The sequence below is a fragment of the Phyllostomus hastatus genome, unplaced genomic scaffold (assembly GCF_019186645.2).
Source record: "Phyllostomus hastatus isolate PE091 unplaced genomic scaffold, TTU_PhHast_1.1 phas_contig_159, whole genome shotgun sequence".
Classification (NCBI taxonomy): Eukaryota; Metazoa; Chordata; class Mammalia; order Chiroptera; family Phyllostomidae; genus Phyllostomus; species Phyllostomus hastatus.
Window position 1 is genome coordinate 21,130,813 of NW_025333640.1, and position 19,403 is coordinate 21,150,215.

The window sequence follows — 19,403 nt, forward strand, 5'->3', positions numbered from 1 at the left end:
TATATCATACATCTGACACATGGAAGGTGTTTGATAGATATCTATTGAACAAGATTTGAACATATAAATGAGTGACTGATTTAATGAATAAAATAAAATACTGTACTCTTTAAATAGGCATAGCTTTTGAGAAACTTTGCTAAATCATTGTTAGTCTTTGTGGGTACTTTTCTCCTGATACTTTACTAAATTGTTGTTAGTCTCTGTGTGTGTTTTTCTTGTTTTATACTGAGCTGCAGTTTGAGAACCACTATCCACAGGGAAGTTAATACTGAAGAGCTGGAGGCCCGCTTGGACCAGCGTTTCGATAGGCAAGCCTGAGACCAGGGAGGCGGTGACCACTGTAATTGGTTAGCCATCTGCAGTGGGAAAGCAGGGATGATGAGGATGTGCTGGCTGGTGCTATTTCTTGTGGAGAGACTCCCTCTATTGACTTAGAGGATGCCACTCTGTTTTTCTTAAGGGGACTGATTGAAAGCAGAGCATGACAACATGGAAAAAATAGGATCTTTTCTTCTTCAACCCAAAGCTGATCCCAAAAACTAGAGAAAAGGCAGAGATGCTCGCCTGTTTCTGTCACATTGGGACTCGAGACCACAAAGGGTGTAATAAACACCTGTGGAGTGCTGCCCCCTTTGCTTGGAATGACCCCTAAAATGCAGGTGTGGGGTTACAGTGGTCCTGTTAGTACTGTGGTACTCTGACCCTAGAGCCACAGGTCACTGGGTTAGGGGTAGACTGCTTACCCAAGTCATACTCATGGCAGTTTTCTAGAGAGAAAGTCTACCAGCTCTAGCAGCAGAAATAACCCAAACTTCTAAACTTGATCATTTTATTCTTCTGCCAAATTGGTGAGATATCTAGTTGTTTTTCTGATAGTACCCATGCCCCATTATGTTTCGGTTAGTTAGATTGAGATTGTTTCTAAGGTTTGCTAAACTGATCCAAGGGGAAAATTAAGATAAATTTTTTAGGAATCAAACTGACTATTTTTTAAAGGCATAAATTGCACATTAGAAAGAGAAGCTGTATTTTCAAGCAATGCAATAAATGATGAAGTTTTTATACTTACGTACATAGTGCCAGCAATAAAACTCTATAGAAAATGGAAAATTTTATTTTATTTTGGAGTGTTTATAATTTAAAAAATTTTTCACTATTTAATAACTACTTCTTAAATTATAAATATTTTTCTGTGAAATGTGCCCAAGATTAGATTAATGACATAATAGACATATTTATAATTTTGAGTCTATCCAAGAATAAGGTATGCATTTTCATTAATTCAAATCTTTTAAAATGTTCCTTAGGTTTTTTTAATCTAAGTCTTGCACATTTTTTCACTTACTTCTGTTATAAGATGGTTTTCCCATATACTTTAACTGCATATATGAAAGCTATTGATTTTTTAATATTATTTTCGTACTCAGATACCTTGGCGAATTCTCTTATTGTTTCCAACAGTTTCTCCAGTTGATTTCTTATTTTTTACCACTTATTTCTTCTCTCATGAGTAGAACTTTCAGAAAAAAATGTGTGGATAATAATGGTCATAGTAAAAATTCTAGTTTTCTGGCTTACTAATGAGGATGTTTTTAATATTAATCTATAAACATGATAATGATTTTTGGTAGTATGCTTTTAAAAGAAAACCTAAAATTGCCTAAATTATAATAGTAAAATATTCAAACAATCAAAATGCTTTAATCTTCTTCATTATGACGTCAAGAAGTTTTCTGCCCACTAAACCCATTTTTGCAAATCATACACTTTTCAAATAAGTTAGTATCCTATAACTTAATATCAGAATTAAGTTTTATTTACACTAAAATTTGGCACTAACTTATCTAAATATAATGAAAAATGTGTTTTTTTAAAATTTACTATGATTAGAGAGGCTGACTGTCATCAGGGAAGCAATTCTCTGCCGTACAGAAAAGGGATAAGACTAAATTGATGGTTGTTTAAAAAGTAGCATCTTTTTAAGGGTGAGCACAGAGCACACACCTACAGATACACACAGTTTTATATTTGAAAGAGAATAAAGAGATCCCTATGTATAGGTGAGTTTTTAAAAAGTAGCTTAACTAATCAGGGGAGGACTTGTGTTAAATTTGTGCTATTGGTTTCACACAAACAGACTGAACAATATTTACATTAATAAGTTACTCCTGCTGTCTGATTTAGGGAAAATCCTCCTACTCTTATGAAGAGCAGCAGTGACCCCTGCTGCTCAATTAAGACAGCTCTGGGTGTCAACCAGGACAGGGATTCTTTACCTTTTCTGGGTCCTGGATCCTTTTATGAATCCAAAGAAACCTACAGATCCCACCAACAGAACAAAATTTAGGTCTCTATACACACAAAATTTGCATACCACATACCAAATTTTGCCGTGTATAACGCACACTTTGCCCACATTTCTGAGGGAAAACTAAGGGTCCATATTATATATGGGTAGTGCCTGAAATAACTTGGGTCTGTCGTTGTGTTTTGTAATTATGTCATTACATAAAATTTCTTGTACTGTAATATGTTAAAAACTAAATGCTAAAATTTCCTTTATAATACACAGGTATCTAAATATAAATAAATAAATAAATGATTGAATTAAAAAATTAAAACTAAAAATTTTTTCCTGAAAGTTTGGGCCAAAAACGTGGGTGTGCATTATACATGGCAAAATACATCAGGTAATTCATGGATTCTTGAAGTAGGTAACAGAGCCACTGAGCCCTGTCTAAAACGTTAAAGTATGTAACTCTGTAAATTCAAGAGAGCTTTTAAAAACTAAGAGCATAGTCTAGTCCAAAATACCAAAATTATTACAATGCTTTTGTGAGTCTGGGGTTATAAATTGTTTTTTCAGGAAGATTAACTAACAAACTAACAAATCCAAATAGACGATTATATTCCATAGGTAAATTAGACTCTTCCTTATATTTCTATAATTTACTGCCATTTAAAACCATGTCCCATTGTATGTTTATTATTGTCTTTGTAACTATATTATGATATCTAGGACAGTGTATATTTTATAATTATGGCATTTCCTTGCAAGTTCTACCATCAATGACCATTGTCAGAGAAAATCAGTTTTAAGCGAAACTCACGCTCAAATTCAGAGTGATTGTATTTTCAAGTATGGCCTTAATGTGTTTAATTAATTAAAAATTAATGAATTCCTAAGTGAGATTATCGATTTACATTGCTGTACTTTTGATAGTTTCCCCCCCCTCTCAAATTATATGCCGTACGCTCTGAGGACAAGATCAATAGAACTGATTATGGCTAAGGAAAAAGCAGAGTAATAAAGTTCGTTTATTTAGGTTTGTAAACGTCCAAGTCCATCAAATCTTTTTTACATAGAACCACACGTTTCCCAAGAGCCATCATTTCTCCAATCCGAGACTCCGCCCCGGAGGCGGCCGGAAAGAGAAAGGCCCGCCCCTCGACCCCAGGAGGCCCGCGGGCGACCAGCGTCCGTTGCGCGGAGTTGCGTCACATCCGGGGTCAGGACGCCAGATTCCGGAAGAGGGTGCACAGTTGTGGCCGCTGTTTCTGCGTTGATGTTTAGTTTCTTTGCTGCCGGAGGGGCGGAATACATAGCAGCATCATGGTGGAGGTAAAGCGACGCTTGGGTGCCGAGGAGTATTTGCTTTGGGGCTGTTTTGCTTTGGCTGCGGTCGTGGGGGACCGAGGGTGTTGGGAGTCTGGGGAGAGTAGCGGCTGGGAGGGGAGGCTCTTTGGCCGAGGCGGACAGTCTCTCAGGCTTTTCAGAAAGAGGGAGAGACTGGGTGAGAGCATGAGTTGCCGGTGGCGTCAGGGCGGGAAGCCTGAGGTAATGCTCCCAGCCTTTATATGACCCTTGGGCACTTGAGGTGGGCTCTGTCCTGGGAGGCGGGGCTTCTGTCATTGTCCGACCACTGGTATTTGGCGCCTGCGGGGTAGTGTCAGTGAGTCTGTGTCCTAAGAGATTGGCGGTCTTCTCGGGTGTTCACTTTGTCTCTTACTCCAGCTGTTCCCCAGAAAAAATCTGCCATTCTTGGATTTTTGCATCTTTTCCTAGTTTGAAAAACCATTCTATTGGCAAGCCTTGTTTCTCTTTTCTGAGAACTGTTTCTTGACTTCTGTCCATACCCACTGCCATTATCTTAGTGAGACCAACATCGTCTTTCATCTGGACGGGTGAATTAGCTCTCAACTGGTCTTGCTTCCATTTTTGTTACAACTCTCCCTCCCCAAAGTAGTGTGTTTAAAAACGTTAGTTGGTCCTTTTTCCTCTTTTTTTAACTTGGTTAAAACCCTTTATTAGTCGGTCCTATGTTATTAGAGCAAAAATACAGATTATTGCAATGGTCTGAAAAAACCCTTATCTGATCTGGACCTTGTCTGTCTTGCATCTCAACTCACCCTGTTACCGAATATATACAATTATTCTTCAGCTTCTGGCATTATTTCCATTACTGAACATCTTTGTACATGCCTTTTTTCCTCTGCCTGGATTTTTACCTATTTTCTGTGCAAGGCTCATTCCCTTTCTGTTTAAAGACCACAGAGAGATCTTTCATAACTATCTTAAGTTCTTGATCCATTCTGTGTCTCAGTCCTTTGTTTATTTTTCATAGTACTTATAAAACTGAGGAGTTCTTTTGCTTTTTTTTAAAATTTGTCTCCTCTTCGCACAGGGACCATGACTGCCTTTTCATCACTGTTAATTAGCTTCTAGCACAATACATACCAGACACATAGTAATAGCTCAGTAAATTTTTATTAAATAAATGACTAATCTCAAGCATCACTCATTTGGTCTACTTGGTGCTCTAGCCAAAGAGGAGCTTTCTCCATTTCTCTGAGCTTGACTGCTGTAGCTTGCTACACATAGCGGTGGTGAGTGGTACAAAGATTTTTACATTTGTAAGCATGTAATAACTAACTTGACTTTAACTTAGGTTTGATGTGCACGGTTTGTAGCTAGATATGTAATTACACTCTTTCTTTCTAGGAGGTACAGAAGCATTCTGTGCATACACTTGTGTTCAGGTCATTGAAGAGAACCCATGACATGTTTGTAGCTGACAATGGAAAACCTGTGCCTTTGGATGAAGAGAGGTAATTGTTGGAATATTTAAACTTTCAATAGTTGGGGAAGAGAGCTGGGAGAAGGGAACCTTTAAGGTTTAGTGATTAACACTAACACACATAGGCTATCTATTCAATAATGAGTGGTGTTAGGGCATAATTGAAGCTGATTTAACTTTTTTTGGCCTTATCTATTACATTAACTTATTAATTGAATTTTACAAATGCCCAGTAATTAGGAGAGGGTGTAATATTTTATAATCAATCACTTTGTATGTGCTTTCAGCTTCCCTCCCGCTGCTCTCAGAGCCTTGCTGAGCTGAAACTGTACCTGGCCAGTACTTCTGCTCCCATCTTTTCTCGTTAGTATGCTGAAGATTTTTGAGTGGTGGCATATTTTTGGTTCTACATCTCCAGCTCCAGTCTGGGATTGCATTATGAGCATTGTTCCTCTTTTGTCCTTTTCCATTCTTTTAAAATCTGCTTAATTCCTCAACCAAGCATTTATATTTAATATGTAAATAGAACTAGTCATAAAAGTAAAATAATAGGTACATTTTTTAAAAAAAGATATTGTACTAATTAAGTATTTTGATTAATTCTAACTAACCTTTTTTGCTGTACCCAGTAAGGGTTATTAGAAAGCTTTTACTACATTTTTATATTTAGATATTTGAAGGATAATGTATTGATGCTGAGGGTTTTTTTTTTAAGATATATTAGTTTTTATGAATTTAAAAATTAGTTCAACCCTTGATAACTCATCATGAAAGGTATTATTTACATTTATTGGTTAACAAACTAAAATATTGCTTAGACTTAATGGATGCTGCGTGGTGAATTGTGAATAAAAGTGTGGAAATGAACTTGGAAATTTTTAGGTTTTAAAATGCAGTTTAACTTTAAAATATTTATAGAAATTTTTTCTACATGATTAGGAAAACCTAATCTATTGAAGTACTTGTTTCTTGTCTATCTGTGAATGTATTTACATTGGTGAATATATTTAAAGTACTCAACAATACATTCTTATGTTTATAACTTTTTAAAATAGTCACAAACGAAAAATGGCAATTAAGCTAAGGAATGAATATGGTCCTGTGTTGCATATGCCCACTTCGAAAGAAAATTTAAAGGAGAAGGGTCCTCAAAATGCATCGGACTCATATGGTCATAAACAATATCCTGCTAATCAAGGTGAGTATGGCGTTGTCAGAAATGTCAGGACTTGCATGTGAATTTTAAAAGTAGAGAAATGAAATGTGTTGTTAGTGCCCTATGTGGAAGGGCTAATTAGAGCCAAACCCTTTTTAACACCTGTACTGGTATTGTGGTAGAAGTCCTGATTTCCTCATTGGAGCAGTGAGTGAGATTATAGGTTGGTGGTTTTTTCTGATAGGAAATTTAAAAATGATAGTATAATGAGGGCAGAAATTCTTAGGAAATGGAGAAGGTCATGATGGAGACTAAAGGAAAAAATCCTAATTTGTGGGGAGACTGTATATCTTTTTCAGAAAAATGACATTAAGTACTGAAATTGTACTGAATAGAGATAATCCAAAATTCCACAGGGACACCATTTGCTTAGAAGAAAAACCAGGGTGGTTTATTATTTTATAGGATGATCTCTATGTATTGCTGCATTACAGCAATGCACAGGCTTTCTTGACATCAGATCAGCTAATGCTTAAAGAAATCCCTATACATATGATCTTTAGTAGTCCAAACAAAAATGATCAACCCTTTATTTCTGAGGCTTAGGTTTAGTTGTGAAACTTTTACCAATCTGGCTGATGATTTAATATTTAATTCATTAAAAGAGATGCTCCTGCCCTGGCTGGTGCGGCTCAGGTGGTTGGAGCGGATTTGATTCCTGGCGGGGGGCACATGCCTAAGTTGCAGGTATAAGTCCCGGATGAGGCCGCAAATAAAAGGCAACCAATCAGTGTCTCTCTCCCTCTCTCCTTCCCTTCCCATCTCTCCAAAATCAATAAGCATGTTCTTGGATGAGGATTAAAAAAAATTAAAAAGAGATGATACTAGTATATAAAATCAGTTTTGCCATTGATGAATTTCTCTCTCTCCTTTTTTTTTTTTTGAAGGACAAGAAGTTGAGTATTTGGTGACTGGTACACATCCCTATCCGCCAGGACCTGGTAAGTGACTGTGTATTGATAATGTCTTACTATTACATGTGTTTTCATGAGTGACCTAATGATGTGATTCTTATCAAGATAAGCTCCGTAGCTAGGCATCCAGCTATAAAGTACAAGATAAGCTCCATAGCTAGGCATCCAGGCATAGCTTTTTAGATGATAATTAACTAATACTTAGTTTCATAAGCATTAATTTGGCAAGCATTCTTAAGCATCTCTATTTTTTAGGCACTGTGCCAGTAATTCAAAGACAATACTACTGCTCTAGTCTAAGGCAAGCTTATTATTTGGAGGTTTAGGCAGACATGTAAAGCTTATAAAAGTGACACCAGAAGTGTTAGTATAGAAGCAGGTATGATAGAAATGTTTCATGGGTGTGTGTATGGAGGAATTGACACACAAATGGAGTGGCCAGATTCATAATAGAGGATAAAAGCTTAGTATACCTAGGCTCTAGTAATTTTATTTTATTTTTTAATCCTCGCCCAAGGGTATGTTTATTGATTTTAGAGAAGAAGGGAGAGAGAAGCAGGCAGACATTGATGTGAAAAAGAAACATCAATGGGTTGCCTCCTGTTCGTGCCCTGACTGGGGATTGAACCCACAATCTAGGTGTGTGCCCTGACTGGGACTTGAATCCCCAACCTTTTGGTGTATGAGACAATGCTCCAACCAACTGAGCCACTCAGCCAGGTGGTTCTGGTAATTTCAGAGGACAGGATTTCCCATATAGAAAGTATAGGAGAATTAGTCTTCTTGTTGTACAATATACATTTATTCTTCAAAGCATTCTGTTAGTATTTAGGGAACTACTTAATTTTTTTATCTAATGGTAACATCCCAAGATTATATAAATTTAACTTTATTGTCTTGGGCTTTGCTAATACCAAGCTGCTTTTGATTAAATCAAACTTGAGTTATATATTGTGGAGCATTACTTGTGGTAAAAAAAAAAGTAGCAAAAGACACGCAAAATGTAATCAGTTATTGAAATATCACCACTTGGAGATAATCACCATTATGTTCGTGGTATGTGTTCCTCCAGGGTTTTATTTTAAATGCAAATGAAAACAAAGGTAGCTACTAAAAGGATTTTTTTTTTTAACTTAACAGGAGTTGCTTTAACTGCAGATACTAAGATCCAAAGAATGCCAAGTGAGTCAGCCGCACAGTCCTTAGCTGTGGCTCTACCTTCTTCTCAGGCCAGGTATGAAGTATTGCGCTTCTAATTACAAAAATTCTGAAAGCATAGTTTACTGTTCATATTTTTGTTACCATTTTTAAATTTCTTTGTAGTTATGTATTACATGACACTTTATCATTGCTTGCAAAAATGTAACATACAAAGTTCATTCTGCAGAACATGTGACTGAGGGTGTTAATTACTTAGAATATGGTGTTTTTTGCCTCAGGGTTGATGCAAATCGTAGTGCACCTGCTGGAGGTCCCGACCGTTCACAGCCTGCAGGGATGACTTTGGTAAGTTTCTCCGTGTCAGATCACATGCAGGTTCCCACCTTTTGTAGCATATTTCCTTATTTCCCTTTATTCTAAGACTCTTACTTTAAATATTAAAAAGAACTTTTGGGGGGAATTGTTCAAGTAAATTGCAGCCTGAGCTAATTGTTAATATTTTATAGCCCTAAAATTTAAGTTGCTAGTGAATTGACGTATTTTTGAGAATTTAAAATTGTGTTAATTCTATGTCTACTTACATGTTGTTATATTTATCTTGATGAAGATGATGTGATGTTGCTTTTTATTATCCACTGTTAACTATATAAGGAATGTTATTCTGAAACTTGGGTCAGTATGTTTTAGATATGAAAGCCTTTTTAAAACTAAGTTGATTTATACCGTTGAAGTTGAGTGCTACTAGTGTTGTAATTTCATGGGCTATACAACCAGTGGTGTATTAGAGCATTTAGAAATATATAAGTTTATCTGTAAGTAAATGGCAGTTGCTGTTATTATTGGTGGAAGTAGTCAGAGGAGAATAACTGAAATTATGCTGTCCCTGGAAATCAGTGCAGGCTCTCCTTTGTCAGTTGCTTTGGCTTTATGGAGTGAGTGCAAGTGTAGTCCTGCCATCACTCTCCTTCTTCAGTCTCTCTCCGCAGGTCTCCCTGCTCAGGCTTTCTCCTCCTCAGGAGGAAGAAATGTTAGCTACTTGAGGGTAGGAGCCTCATGAGCTCAAGTTTTTGGGTAGCTGGACAGATGCTAACAGAAGATTGTATGTTAGCTAGAATGCCTTTTAAAATAGTATTGAAATATTTGGGGGGAAGATAAATAGAAAAATCTATCAGTCTCTTCACTGCAGCATTGAATCAGTGATGTTAAAATATGACAATGAAGGGCAATGGCATTAGTCCATCTGTAGTCACTTAAATAATAATAAGAGCTTACATAGGGCATTTACTACTCTTAATCTTCATAGTAACTGTATCAGGTAGACACCGTTGTTTCTTTTTATTATTTCCATTTTAAAAATGAGGCACATGGTTACATGATTTTTATGCGAGGCCAAACAGCTATTAATTGGCAGAGCTGGATCTTGAACTCACGCACAGTGATATGTGCTCTTAACTTTATGCTCTTTCTTTTTTAAAGAGGGGAAGGGAGGGAGAAAGAGGGAAAGAAACATCAGTGTGTGAAAGGAACATTGATTGGTTGCTTCTTATGTCAGCCAGGGACCTGACCTACAACCTAGGCATGTGGCTTGACCGGGAATCAAACTGGCAACCTTTCAGTTAGTGGGACAACACCCAACACACTGAGCCACACCAGTCAGGGCAATTTTATGCTCTTAACTTTAATACTCTGCCTCTCAGGTTTTTAAATTGATTTTTAAAATTAACATAACGAAAATATAGTTTTGATTAGAAATGTTAAACTCATTTTCTAGTTACACAGACATTTTTAGTTCCCCTTCCTCTTTATAGAGGGGAAGAACAGCTTTCATAAATCCCATCTTTGAATTTCCATTATAGAAAAAACATTCATAAATCCCCTCTTCCATTTTCTTTTTTGATAACATGAAAACTTAAGTGTGATACCTTTAATAATAATGTAGTTTATTCCGTATCTAGGCTGTTATGGAGGGGGGCAATGCCAAGAACTCTACGCTGATGGCTAAAAAGGCCCCTACGATGCCGAAACCCCAGTGGCACCCACCATGGAAACTCTACAGGGTAAGTGAATTTGTATATTATTCCACTGTATGTGCCATGATCACTGCTTTCCAGTTGATAAGAGCTGAGTGATAGATTGAGGAGGAAAAGAGTGAATATGAGAACCGGTAGAGTGATCTGAGGTGGGATGGGGAAATGCACTTAAGCACAATATTAAAAGGTATCTTGGAAAGGATACTTGTATTTTGCATAAAATATTAAGCAAGTGTTGGCGAGGATGTGGAGAAAAGGGAACCCTAGAACACTGTTGGTGCAGCCACTGTGGAAAATAGTATGGAATTTCTTCAAAAAATTAAAAATGGAACTGCCTTTTGACCCAGCAGTCCCACTTATGGGAATATATCCTAAGAATCCCAAAACACCAATTCAAAAAAATATATGCACCCTTATGTGCATAGCAGCACTATTTATAATAGCCAAAATCTGGAAGCAGGCCAGGTGTCCATCAGCAGATGAGTGGATTTAAAAAACTGGTACATTTACATAATGGAATACTATGTGGCCATAAAAAAGAAGAAAATCTTACCTGTTGTGACAGCATGGATGGACTTGGAGATTGTTACTCTAAGTGAAATAAGCCAGTCAGAGAAAGACAAATACCATATGATCTCCCTTATATGTGGAGTCTGTTGAACAGAGTAAGCTGACAAACACAATAGAGACAGAGGCATGGCTACATGGGACAGACTGACAGCTGTCAGAGGGGAGGGGGGTGGGACTGAATGAAAGAAGGTGAAGGGGTGTATCGCATCGACACAGACAACAGTGTGGTGACGCCAGAGGGAAGGGGGTGAATGGGCTGAGTGGAGGAGGGCAAAGGGGGTAAATGGGAGCGTTTATAACAGTGTCAACAATAAAAAAGTAAATAAAAAACAAAAACACAACAAAAATATTGATAGAAGGCTACTAATTGTGGAGAGCAGACAAAATAAATTTAGCAACATGCTTGAGGTATTTAATAGGTTAAGGGAAAAACAATATATCAGGACATTTCTTTGGCTCTAATGATTACCTTTTCAATTGTAGTGAATTAAAACGACTTAAAATATACTAGATCTTGCCTGGCTGGCGTAGCTCAGTGGATTGAGTGCAGGCTGCGAACCAAAGTATCGAAGATTCGATTCCCAGTCAGCACATGCCTAGGTTGCAGGCCATAGCCCCCAGCAACTGCACATTGATGTTTCTCTCTCTCTTTCTCCCTCCCTCCCCTCTCTAAAAATAATAAAGTCTTTAAAAATATATACTAGATCTTAGATAAAATGTACGTAGTAGGAAAAGTACAACTACATATAATTTACTATATTAATGTTTAAATTTTAGATTATCATACAGTAAATAGGTTTTCTTTGGTATCCAGATCTAACCAACCTTAATATCTATGTAGATCGGGTAACCACTACCACAGTCAGGATGTGGGAATTCCGTTTTGTACAGCCGCACCCCCCGAACCCTGGCAGCCATTTGCTTTCCATCACTACACTTGGGTTTTTTCAGCTGTGTCATATGAGTGAAACCTTCTTTCACTCGCCTAATGCCTTTGAGATTCATCCAAGTTGTTGCAAGTATTGGTACACTCCTTCCTATTTCAGAGTAGTATTCCATTGTGTAGACACCACAGTTGGTGTATTCATTCACAGAGTGAAGATAATATAATACTCTAAAATCTAATTGTTAAATAATCTTATAATCTTGTCATTTGAAGATATTGGAGGGGCAATTTAGATTTGAATATTAACTTATAAGTAATGAGTTGAAATTGAACAACCTTTAACTTTTATGTCCATTCTACATTTCTTTTTTAACACAGGTGATCAGTGGGCATCTTGGCTGGGTTCGATGTATTGCTGTGGAGCCTGGAAACCAGTGGTTTGTTACTGGATCTGCTGACAGAACTATAAAGGTAATAAGGAAGGGAATGCTTTGTGTTTGCCGTGTGTATTTAGTCTGTTTTATTTCTTCTGGTAAGAACTGCTCTTATAGTTCCTCTGATTTGTTAGACTCGAATATGGAGTAAAGCTTATTGTCTATGCCAGTTAATAGTCCCATCTGTTTGAAAAGTGGTGTTTCAGCAACAGTTTTTTCCAAATAGAAAATGCTGACAACCTACCACAGATTCCTTGGTACTTAATATTTTTCTTCCCTAGTTATAAAATTAAAGCATGCTCATCTATAAAAAATGTGGAAAGTGCAGAGAAGAACATAGACCTATATGTAATCCTACCACTGTCAGATATTTGAATGAATTTCTTTTTAGTGTTTATTTCTGTGCCTGTGTATCAGTGCATTTTCTTCTGAGTTTTTTCCTGTTTGTAAAAATATGTATCTTTTAAAAGTGTTTTTTGCACTTAACGTTAATTATGTCAAAGGGCCATCTCTGTGAAAAATCAGTCATCTTTTTAAGTGGTTCCATGGTATTATATCATTTGCATATTTTATAATCTATTCCTGTTATTGGGCATCTTAGTTTCCTGACTTTCACCATCATAAGTAATGCTGTAATTAATCTTTGTGCCTAAAGCTTTTTCTGGTTTTAAATTATTTTATTGCTGATTCCCAGAAATGGAATTAATGGGTCAAACATTTTTGAAGTTGGCACCCAAATAACAAATTATTTTCTAAAAATGGTGAATTGGTACTTAAAGTATATGAGGAAATTCATTTCAGCCTATTGATTGTGTTTCTCTAAAAAAGTTTTTTGAAAATACTAGGTTAGTTTCAAGTTTGCAACATAATCATTTGCTATTTGCATATATTGTGACATGATCACCACAAAGTCGAGTTAACATCTGTCACATTACATAGTTACAAAACCTTTTTTCTTATAATGAGAACTTTTAAGATCTACCCTCAGCAACTTTCAAATATGCAATACAGTGTTATTCACTAGAGTCACAACGTGTACTTTGCATCCCTGTAACTTACTAAATTATAGCTGGAAGTTTGTACCTTTTGACTCCCTTCACCCCCTCCCCCCCAGCTTCCGGAGACCACCAGTCTGTTCTCTCTGAATTTGGCTTTCTTTTTTCTTGTTCTTTTTTTAAGTTTCACATACAAGTGAGATCATATGCCATCTGCCTTTTTCTGTCTGACTTACTTTGTTTAGCATAATATCCTCAAGGACCATTCATGTTGTTATAAATGGCAAGATTTCATTCTTTTTTATGACTGAATATTCCCTTGTAGATTCTATCTATTTATAGTTAGAATATACATTCTATCTATTTATCACTTAATGGGCACTTAGGTTGTTTCCATAGGGGTTTTTTAAATGGTTGCCATCTATGGCTAATTCACTATGGTATTCATACTTTTATTATCAATGATATCCTATGTATATTAAGAATGTTAATCTTTTGTCATCTGTTACAAATATTTCGGTAGTTTAAGCATGCCTTTTAATTCTGTTTTTTCCTTGCTTTTATTTTTGGTGGTATTGGAGGGAGCATTATTTTGCAAATTTAAACAATTTTTATGTTTATAGCTTTCACATTTTAGAGACTTCATTTTAACATCAGGTTTCTAAACTTTTGTTTGGGGATAATCAATAAGAAGAAAAGTGAAATACTCTTTCATTGCAGATCTGGGATTTGGCCAGTGGCAAATTAAAACTGTCATTAACTGGTCACATTAGTACAGTTCGTGGTGTGATAGTCAGCTCACGGAGCCCGTACCTGTTCTCCTGTGGAGAAGACAAACAAGTCAAGTGCTGGGATCTTGAATATAATAAGGTAAGCTTGGATATAGGGATGTAAAATGTATGAGCTACTGTTTTTCTTTCTAATTACAGAAATTTTAACTTTCCTGCTGTGTTTGTAGGTTATAAGGCACTATCACGGACACCTGAGTGCAGTGTATGGTCTGGATTTGCATCCAACGATTGATGTGCTGGTAACCTGTAGTCGAGATTCGACTGCACGGGTAAGTGGAATGGAGCCTTGTGTGTGTGTTTGTGAATATATTGCATTTCACAGTAGGCGTGTTAGGCGTATTGGAGTCATATGTTGTTTGATAGAGAAGTATAGATAGTTACTTTGACCCCGGTCCCGGTCCCTCCATTTCTTGACTTGTACATTTTTATACCTTGATCATCAGTTCTGTGGCCTCACCACACTTATTATTGGGAGTGCCCTGTCCCTGAACTGCTCCACTCTCATGTGTTCTTCCATGACCACAAGTGTCGTGCACCAGCTCTTTCCTTCAGTAGTCCCGCTGTACCCGTCCTGAGACTTTCAGTCCCCTGAGCTTTTCTTTTAGCTCTGCTCCCACCCCCCGCCCCGTCAGCTGTCTCTTATCTTCAGCCCCCAGACAGTTTCGAGATTACTATCTCTTATTTAAGTGCCTTCTTCCTTATATTTAGGCCTGGCTGTGTAGTAAATTCCCGGCCTTGAATTTGTTGAGGTACCTGCCTGAGATAGGAATACCTGTTCTCATTGATAGCATGGCTATTGATGTTTAGTGTGTGTGTGCACCTTTTTACAGATTTGGGATGTGCGAACTAAAGCCAGTGTGCACACGTTGTCTGGACACACGAATGCGGTTGCTACAGTGAGGTGTCAGGCTGCAGAACCTCAGATTATTACTGGTACGATTGATGCTTTTCAAGTTGACCATATATTCATATCAACACATTATGATTGTGCATTTGAAATTTATTGTAGTAATACTTCATTTTTATGCATACTTTTTTCATATCATAGAATGTAAATATCATGTAAGGTCTGACTAGAAAATGGTGATATTAGATAAATTAAGCATTATTTCATAGTATCAGATTTATTGGTCTAGAAAATTTTTTTAAGAATATTTATTTTAGAGAGAGGGGGAGGGAAGAGGAAAGAGGAGAGAAACATCGATGTGGAAGAGATACATCAATCAGTTGCTTCTTGTATACTCCAACCTGGGGACTTGGCGTGCAACCCAGGCATGTATCCTGACTGGGAATTGAACTGGTGACCTTTTGGTTTGCAGGCTGGCACTCAATCCACTGAGCCACACCAGCCAGGGCTGGTCTAGAAAATTAAAGTTAGAAGACAGGATACCCTGAGACTAATAACCTTTAGAACAAGTTTAAGTCATGTTTTATATAAAATAACATTAATAACAGTGGATCTTTACTCTAAAACTAGAAAATAATTCCGTGATATATTTTATTAACTAAAATATTATTTGAGGTTTTTTCTCCCCTTCCACAAGGGGATGACATCATGTATTTGTTTTATTTGTTACTGGCATCTATCTGTTCAGACTGTTCAGTTGACAGTACATCAAGCATATATTACATTTTTTTAAGAAATAAATTTAAAACCTGCCCTGGCCAGTGTGGCTCAGTTGATTGGAGCGTAGTGCCATACCAAAAGGTGCAAGTTCAATTCCCAGTTGAGGCACATATGAGAAGGCAGCCAATTGGTGTTTCTTTCTCACATCAATGTTCCCCCACACTCCTCTTTCTTATTTCCTTCCTCTCTGTCTAAAGGCAATGACAAAGCTTCTCGGGCAAGGATTAAAAATTTTTTTTAAAACCAACCTAAAATTTTGGAAGATCAGAGCAATTAGCCAAGAGTTGATAGGACTTTCATTTGGTATATATGTGTCTGGGAGAACGCATCATAGTTTATTACAGTTTTGCATTCTTTCCCTGATGTATGTTTTGGGTATGTGTATTTTCGTTATAGGAAGCCACGACACTACAATACGATTATGGGATTTGGTGGCTGGCAAAACAAGAGTTACATTAACAAATCACAAAAAATCAGTTAGAGCTGTGGTGTTACATCCAAAACAGTAAGTGTGTTTTCCTGATTAGTTTCTCTTCCTCCTTCAGTTTTTGGTATAGGACAGAAATACCAACATTAGTACTACTTTGGTAGTCATTTAGACACTCATTTCCAGGCCTGTTCTGCTTATGAACATGCATTTCTTTTATTTTCCTTACATATTTTACTTTGTGCCCTATAGATGAGGAAAGTTTTCTGCATGGTAATTAATGATAATGTCAAGTGAAACCATGAATAAATCATATTTAAAAGCTGCATGTAAAAATAGAAGCTAAGGGTAGCTAAATTTAATGTTTGGACGTAAGTGTTGTTTTTTGTCACTGAGATATACATAGAATAGTGTAATTCTTAAGGAGGAAGTTAATATACCTATGGGGGAAAGTAGGAGCTGAGAACATTACGTCCAAGGTATCTAAAGAACTGGTGTACAGTATCCCAAGCTACTTTTTGTTGTATCACATCACCCTAACCTTCTCTGTTCGTATTCATGTCTTTTTCTCCTTCCCCTCCCTCTCACCCTGAGTCCCTCTTCTGCTTTTCTCTCTTTCCGTCTTCCTCTGTCCCTTTTTCTCTCTCTTCCTCTCGCCCTTGTTTCTTTCCTTTTCTCCCATTCTTCCAGTTGCCCTCCCTCTTCTCTCTCTCGTCTTCTCTTTTTTCTCTCTTCATTCTCATTTGTTCTCTCTTTCTTTTCTCTTTCATTCTCTTTCTCATTTGTTCTCTCTCTTTTCTCTCTCATTCTCCCCCCACCCCCACCCAATAGTTGCACAGACGCTTACCCTTTATGTGAATTTATTGCTGTAGCTCAGTATAGAGCATTGGGGAAATGAGAAAACAATAAAACATTAATCTAGGCCTTAAAATACATTGAAAATAATTTGAAAATCTGATTTAACCTTGGACAAATGTCTTGATGTTTTTACCTCCTGCTATGACAGTAATGGTTGGCCGAAACTACATGGATCACTGAGTACATGTGGTAAATAAATACAGCCATGATAAGCTTCTTTAAATCTACCATTTATATTTAACTTGGCTTATTTTGTTACTGTTTTTAATCTTCTTTCAGCTACACATTTGCCTCTGGTTCTCCAGATAACATAAAACAGTGGAAATTCCCTGATGGAAGTTTCATTCAAAATCTTTCTGGTCACAATGCTATTATTAACACATTGACAGTAAATTCTGATGGAGTGCTTGTATCTGGAGGTAAAATAAAATTTCTGATAAATGTGTTTTTTAGTCTGTCATTTTTACTTTTAGTGACTGAGTAAACATTTGTGAAATTCCTGAGCCATCACACCTAAGTACTATAGCAGAACTTACCTAAGTAATGTGTATTTGAATGTTCTTATGTGTGTTCATGTTTATTCATAATACATGTAGCATATTTCATAGTTCAGTCTTCTTTGAGTTCCCACATGATATGTCTAAGTTTGGGATTTATGCTGGAACTCTCCTGAAGTTTGGTTGTGCATTCTGGAATTGGATATCATTTTGTGGTGCTTTTTGAGATCTATAATAAGTTCTGAATTAAGCACAGATGAAAGTGGAAAAACCAATATTAAGAGAAATTTGTGCCTGTGTCTTATATATGTTTATAACTGTAGTTATTGCCATAGTGCTCAGCTAATGGTTGGTGCTTATTGCTTGTCAAGCTGAATTATTGAAGGGGTACCAAGTGTAACTGCATTTTTCTTTTTAAGCTGATAATGGTACAATGCATCTTTGGGACTGGAGAACTGGCTACAATTTCCAAAGAGTTCATGCAGCTGTGCAGCCTGGGTCTTTGGATAGTGAATCAGGAATATTTGCTTGTGCTTTTGATCAGTCGGAAAGTCGTTTACTAACGGCAGAAGCTGATAAAACCATTAAAGTGTATAGAGAGGATGATACAGCGGTAAGTTCTCTATTTCACATATACATTAAAGTAAGTCAGCTGTACAAATTTTGCAAGTGTTTTCTTATTTAAAGTTATTTAAATTATCAGAAGGGAAAATAATGTTAGTAGTATTAGAGTATTTATCTTGAGTAGTGTCTTGCTCATAGCTTTCTGTATTGGTTTCATTGATGACAACAAATCCATAGATTGTTTTAATTCCAACTTTCCCTATTACAGTTACTGGGGAAAGGTTGTACTGAAAACAAATAGATTGTTATGCAAATAAATTCTAGAGCCATCAGCTTTGGTGTTACTAGAATATCTACTTAGCAACTTAATTTGAGGTGAAAAACCATGAAGTGAATATAGAGTGAACTCATTCATCCTTTACTAGATCCAGATAATGCCAACAGTTTGTCAACCATTTCTAAAATTGTTAAGTAACTTACAAGTAAGTTATAGTGCCAAGTAATAGAATTTAGAACAGATACCTTATTTTTGCTAGAAAGGAAGTTACCAAATATGAAGTAAACTAATACTTTGTCTTCTTATTTACTTTTTGATTTTTTAGACAGAAGAAACTCATCCAGTCAGCTGGAAGCCAGAAATTATCAAGAGGAAGAGATTTTAATGTGGCATTCTCTTCAAGATGTTTTTTTTTCTTTTTTTTTGTTTTTGTTTTTGTTTAGCCTGGTGTTGATGAGGATATCCAGTCATTCCATGCTCTGGCTAGGATTATAAAGCAGAAACTCACATGCTTGAATCATTGCTGCTTAATATTTTACAATAAAATGTGTTGTCTCCCCCTCCCCATGTTTTTATTTCTAAAGTAAATAAATAATTTGACATCCTAGGAAGATGCAGATATCAAGCACATGCAGGTTTGTTAAGTATAACTATGCTAAAGATAGAGTATTTTGTCAATTTTATTAAAAGATACTTTTTTTCCTTTTAATTTAACCAAATTGCCTGTCATAATAGGACTTGTTTTGAGGGGAGCAGTTTGGTTTCTTTTTTAAATTCTTTCAAACTAGTATCTGTGACTGATAATTTTGTATTAAAGGATTTGAAGTCTTAGTTTAACTGACATATGTTGATTCCACGGACGGTTTTTGAGTGCATGTTCTGCGAAGTGCCACACTAGATCACTGTTCAGGATACAGACAAATAAGATGCGTCCATCCTCCAAGACTTCTGGTTTATTGTAGAATGCTGTGATAGAGGTGCAAGGGAAAAGCTGGGGTAGCACAGAGGAAAAGACCTTTTTTTTCGGGGAGGATTGTGGAAGACTTCATAGAGTTGGTGGTATTGAGCAGAACCT

General features: G+C 36.6%; 1 protein-coding gene across 2 annotated transcripts; it reads left to right on the forward strand.

The window, feature by feature from the left end:
* The first annotated feature begins 3,489 nt into the window (after nt 1-3,489).
* Nucleotides 3,490-18,891, forward strand: PLRG1 (pleiotropic regulator 1). 2 transcript variants are annotated; one of them, XM_045831774.1, is made up of 16 exons: nt 3,521-3,625; nt 5,006-5,112; nt 5,369-5,444; nt 6,137-6,279; nt 7,185-7,238; nt 8,352-8,445; nt 8,651-8,717; nt 10,328-10,429; nt 12,237-12,329; nt 14,008-14,157; nt 14,246-14,347; nt 14,909-15,011; nt 16,102-16,210; nt 17,270-17,409; nt 17,907-18,100; nt 18,654-18,891. In XM_045831774.1, exons 4-16 carry the CDS (start codon nt 6,150-6,152, stop codon nt 18,711-18,713), a joined length of 1,398 nt encoding a protein of 465 aa, XP_045687730.1. In that variant the 5' UTR covers nt 3,521-3,625; nt 5,006-5,112; nt 5,369-5,444; nt 6,137-6,149; the 3' UTR covers nt 18,714-18,891. The 2 variants fall into 2 exon arrangements, with proteins under 2 accessions (XP_045687729.1, XP_045687730.1); XM_045831773.1 differs by lacking the exon at nt 5,369-5,444 and having other exon boundaries at nt 3,490-3,625.
* The last annotated feature ends 512 nt before the right edge of the window (nt 18,892-19,403 follow it).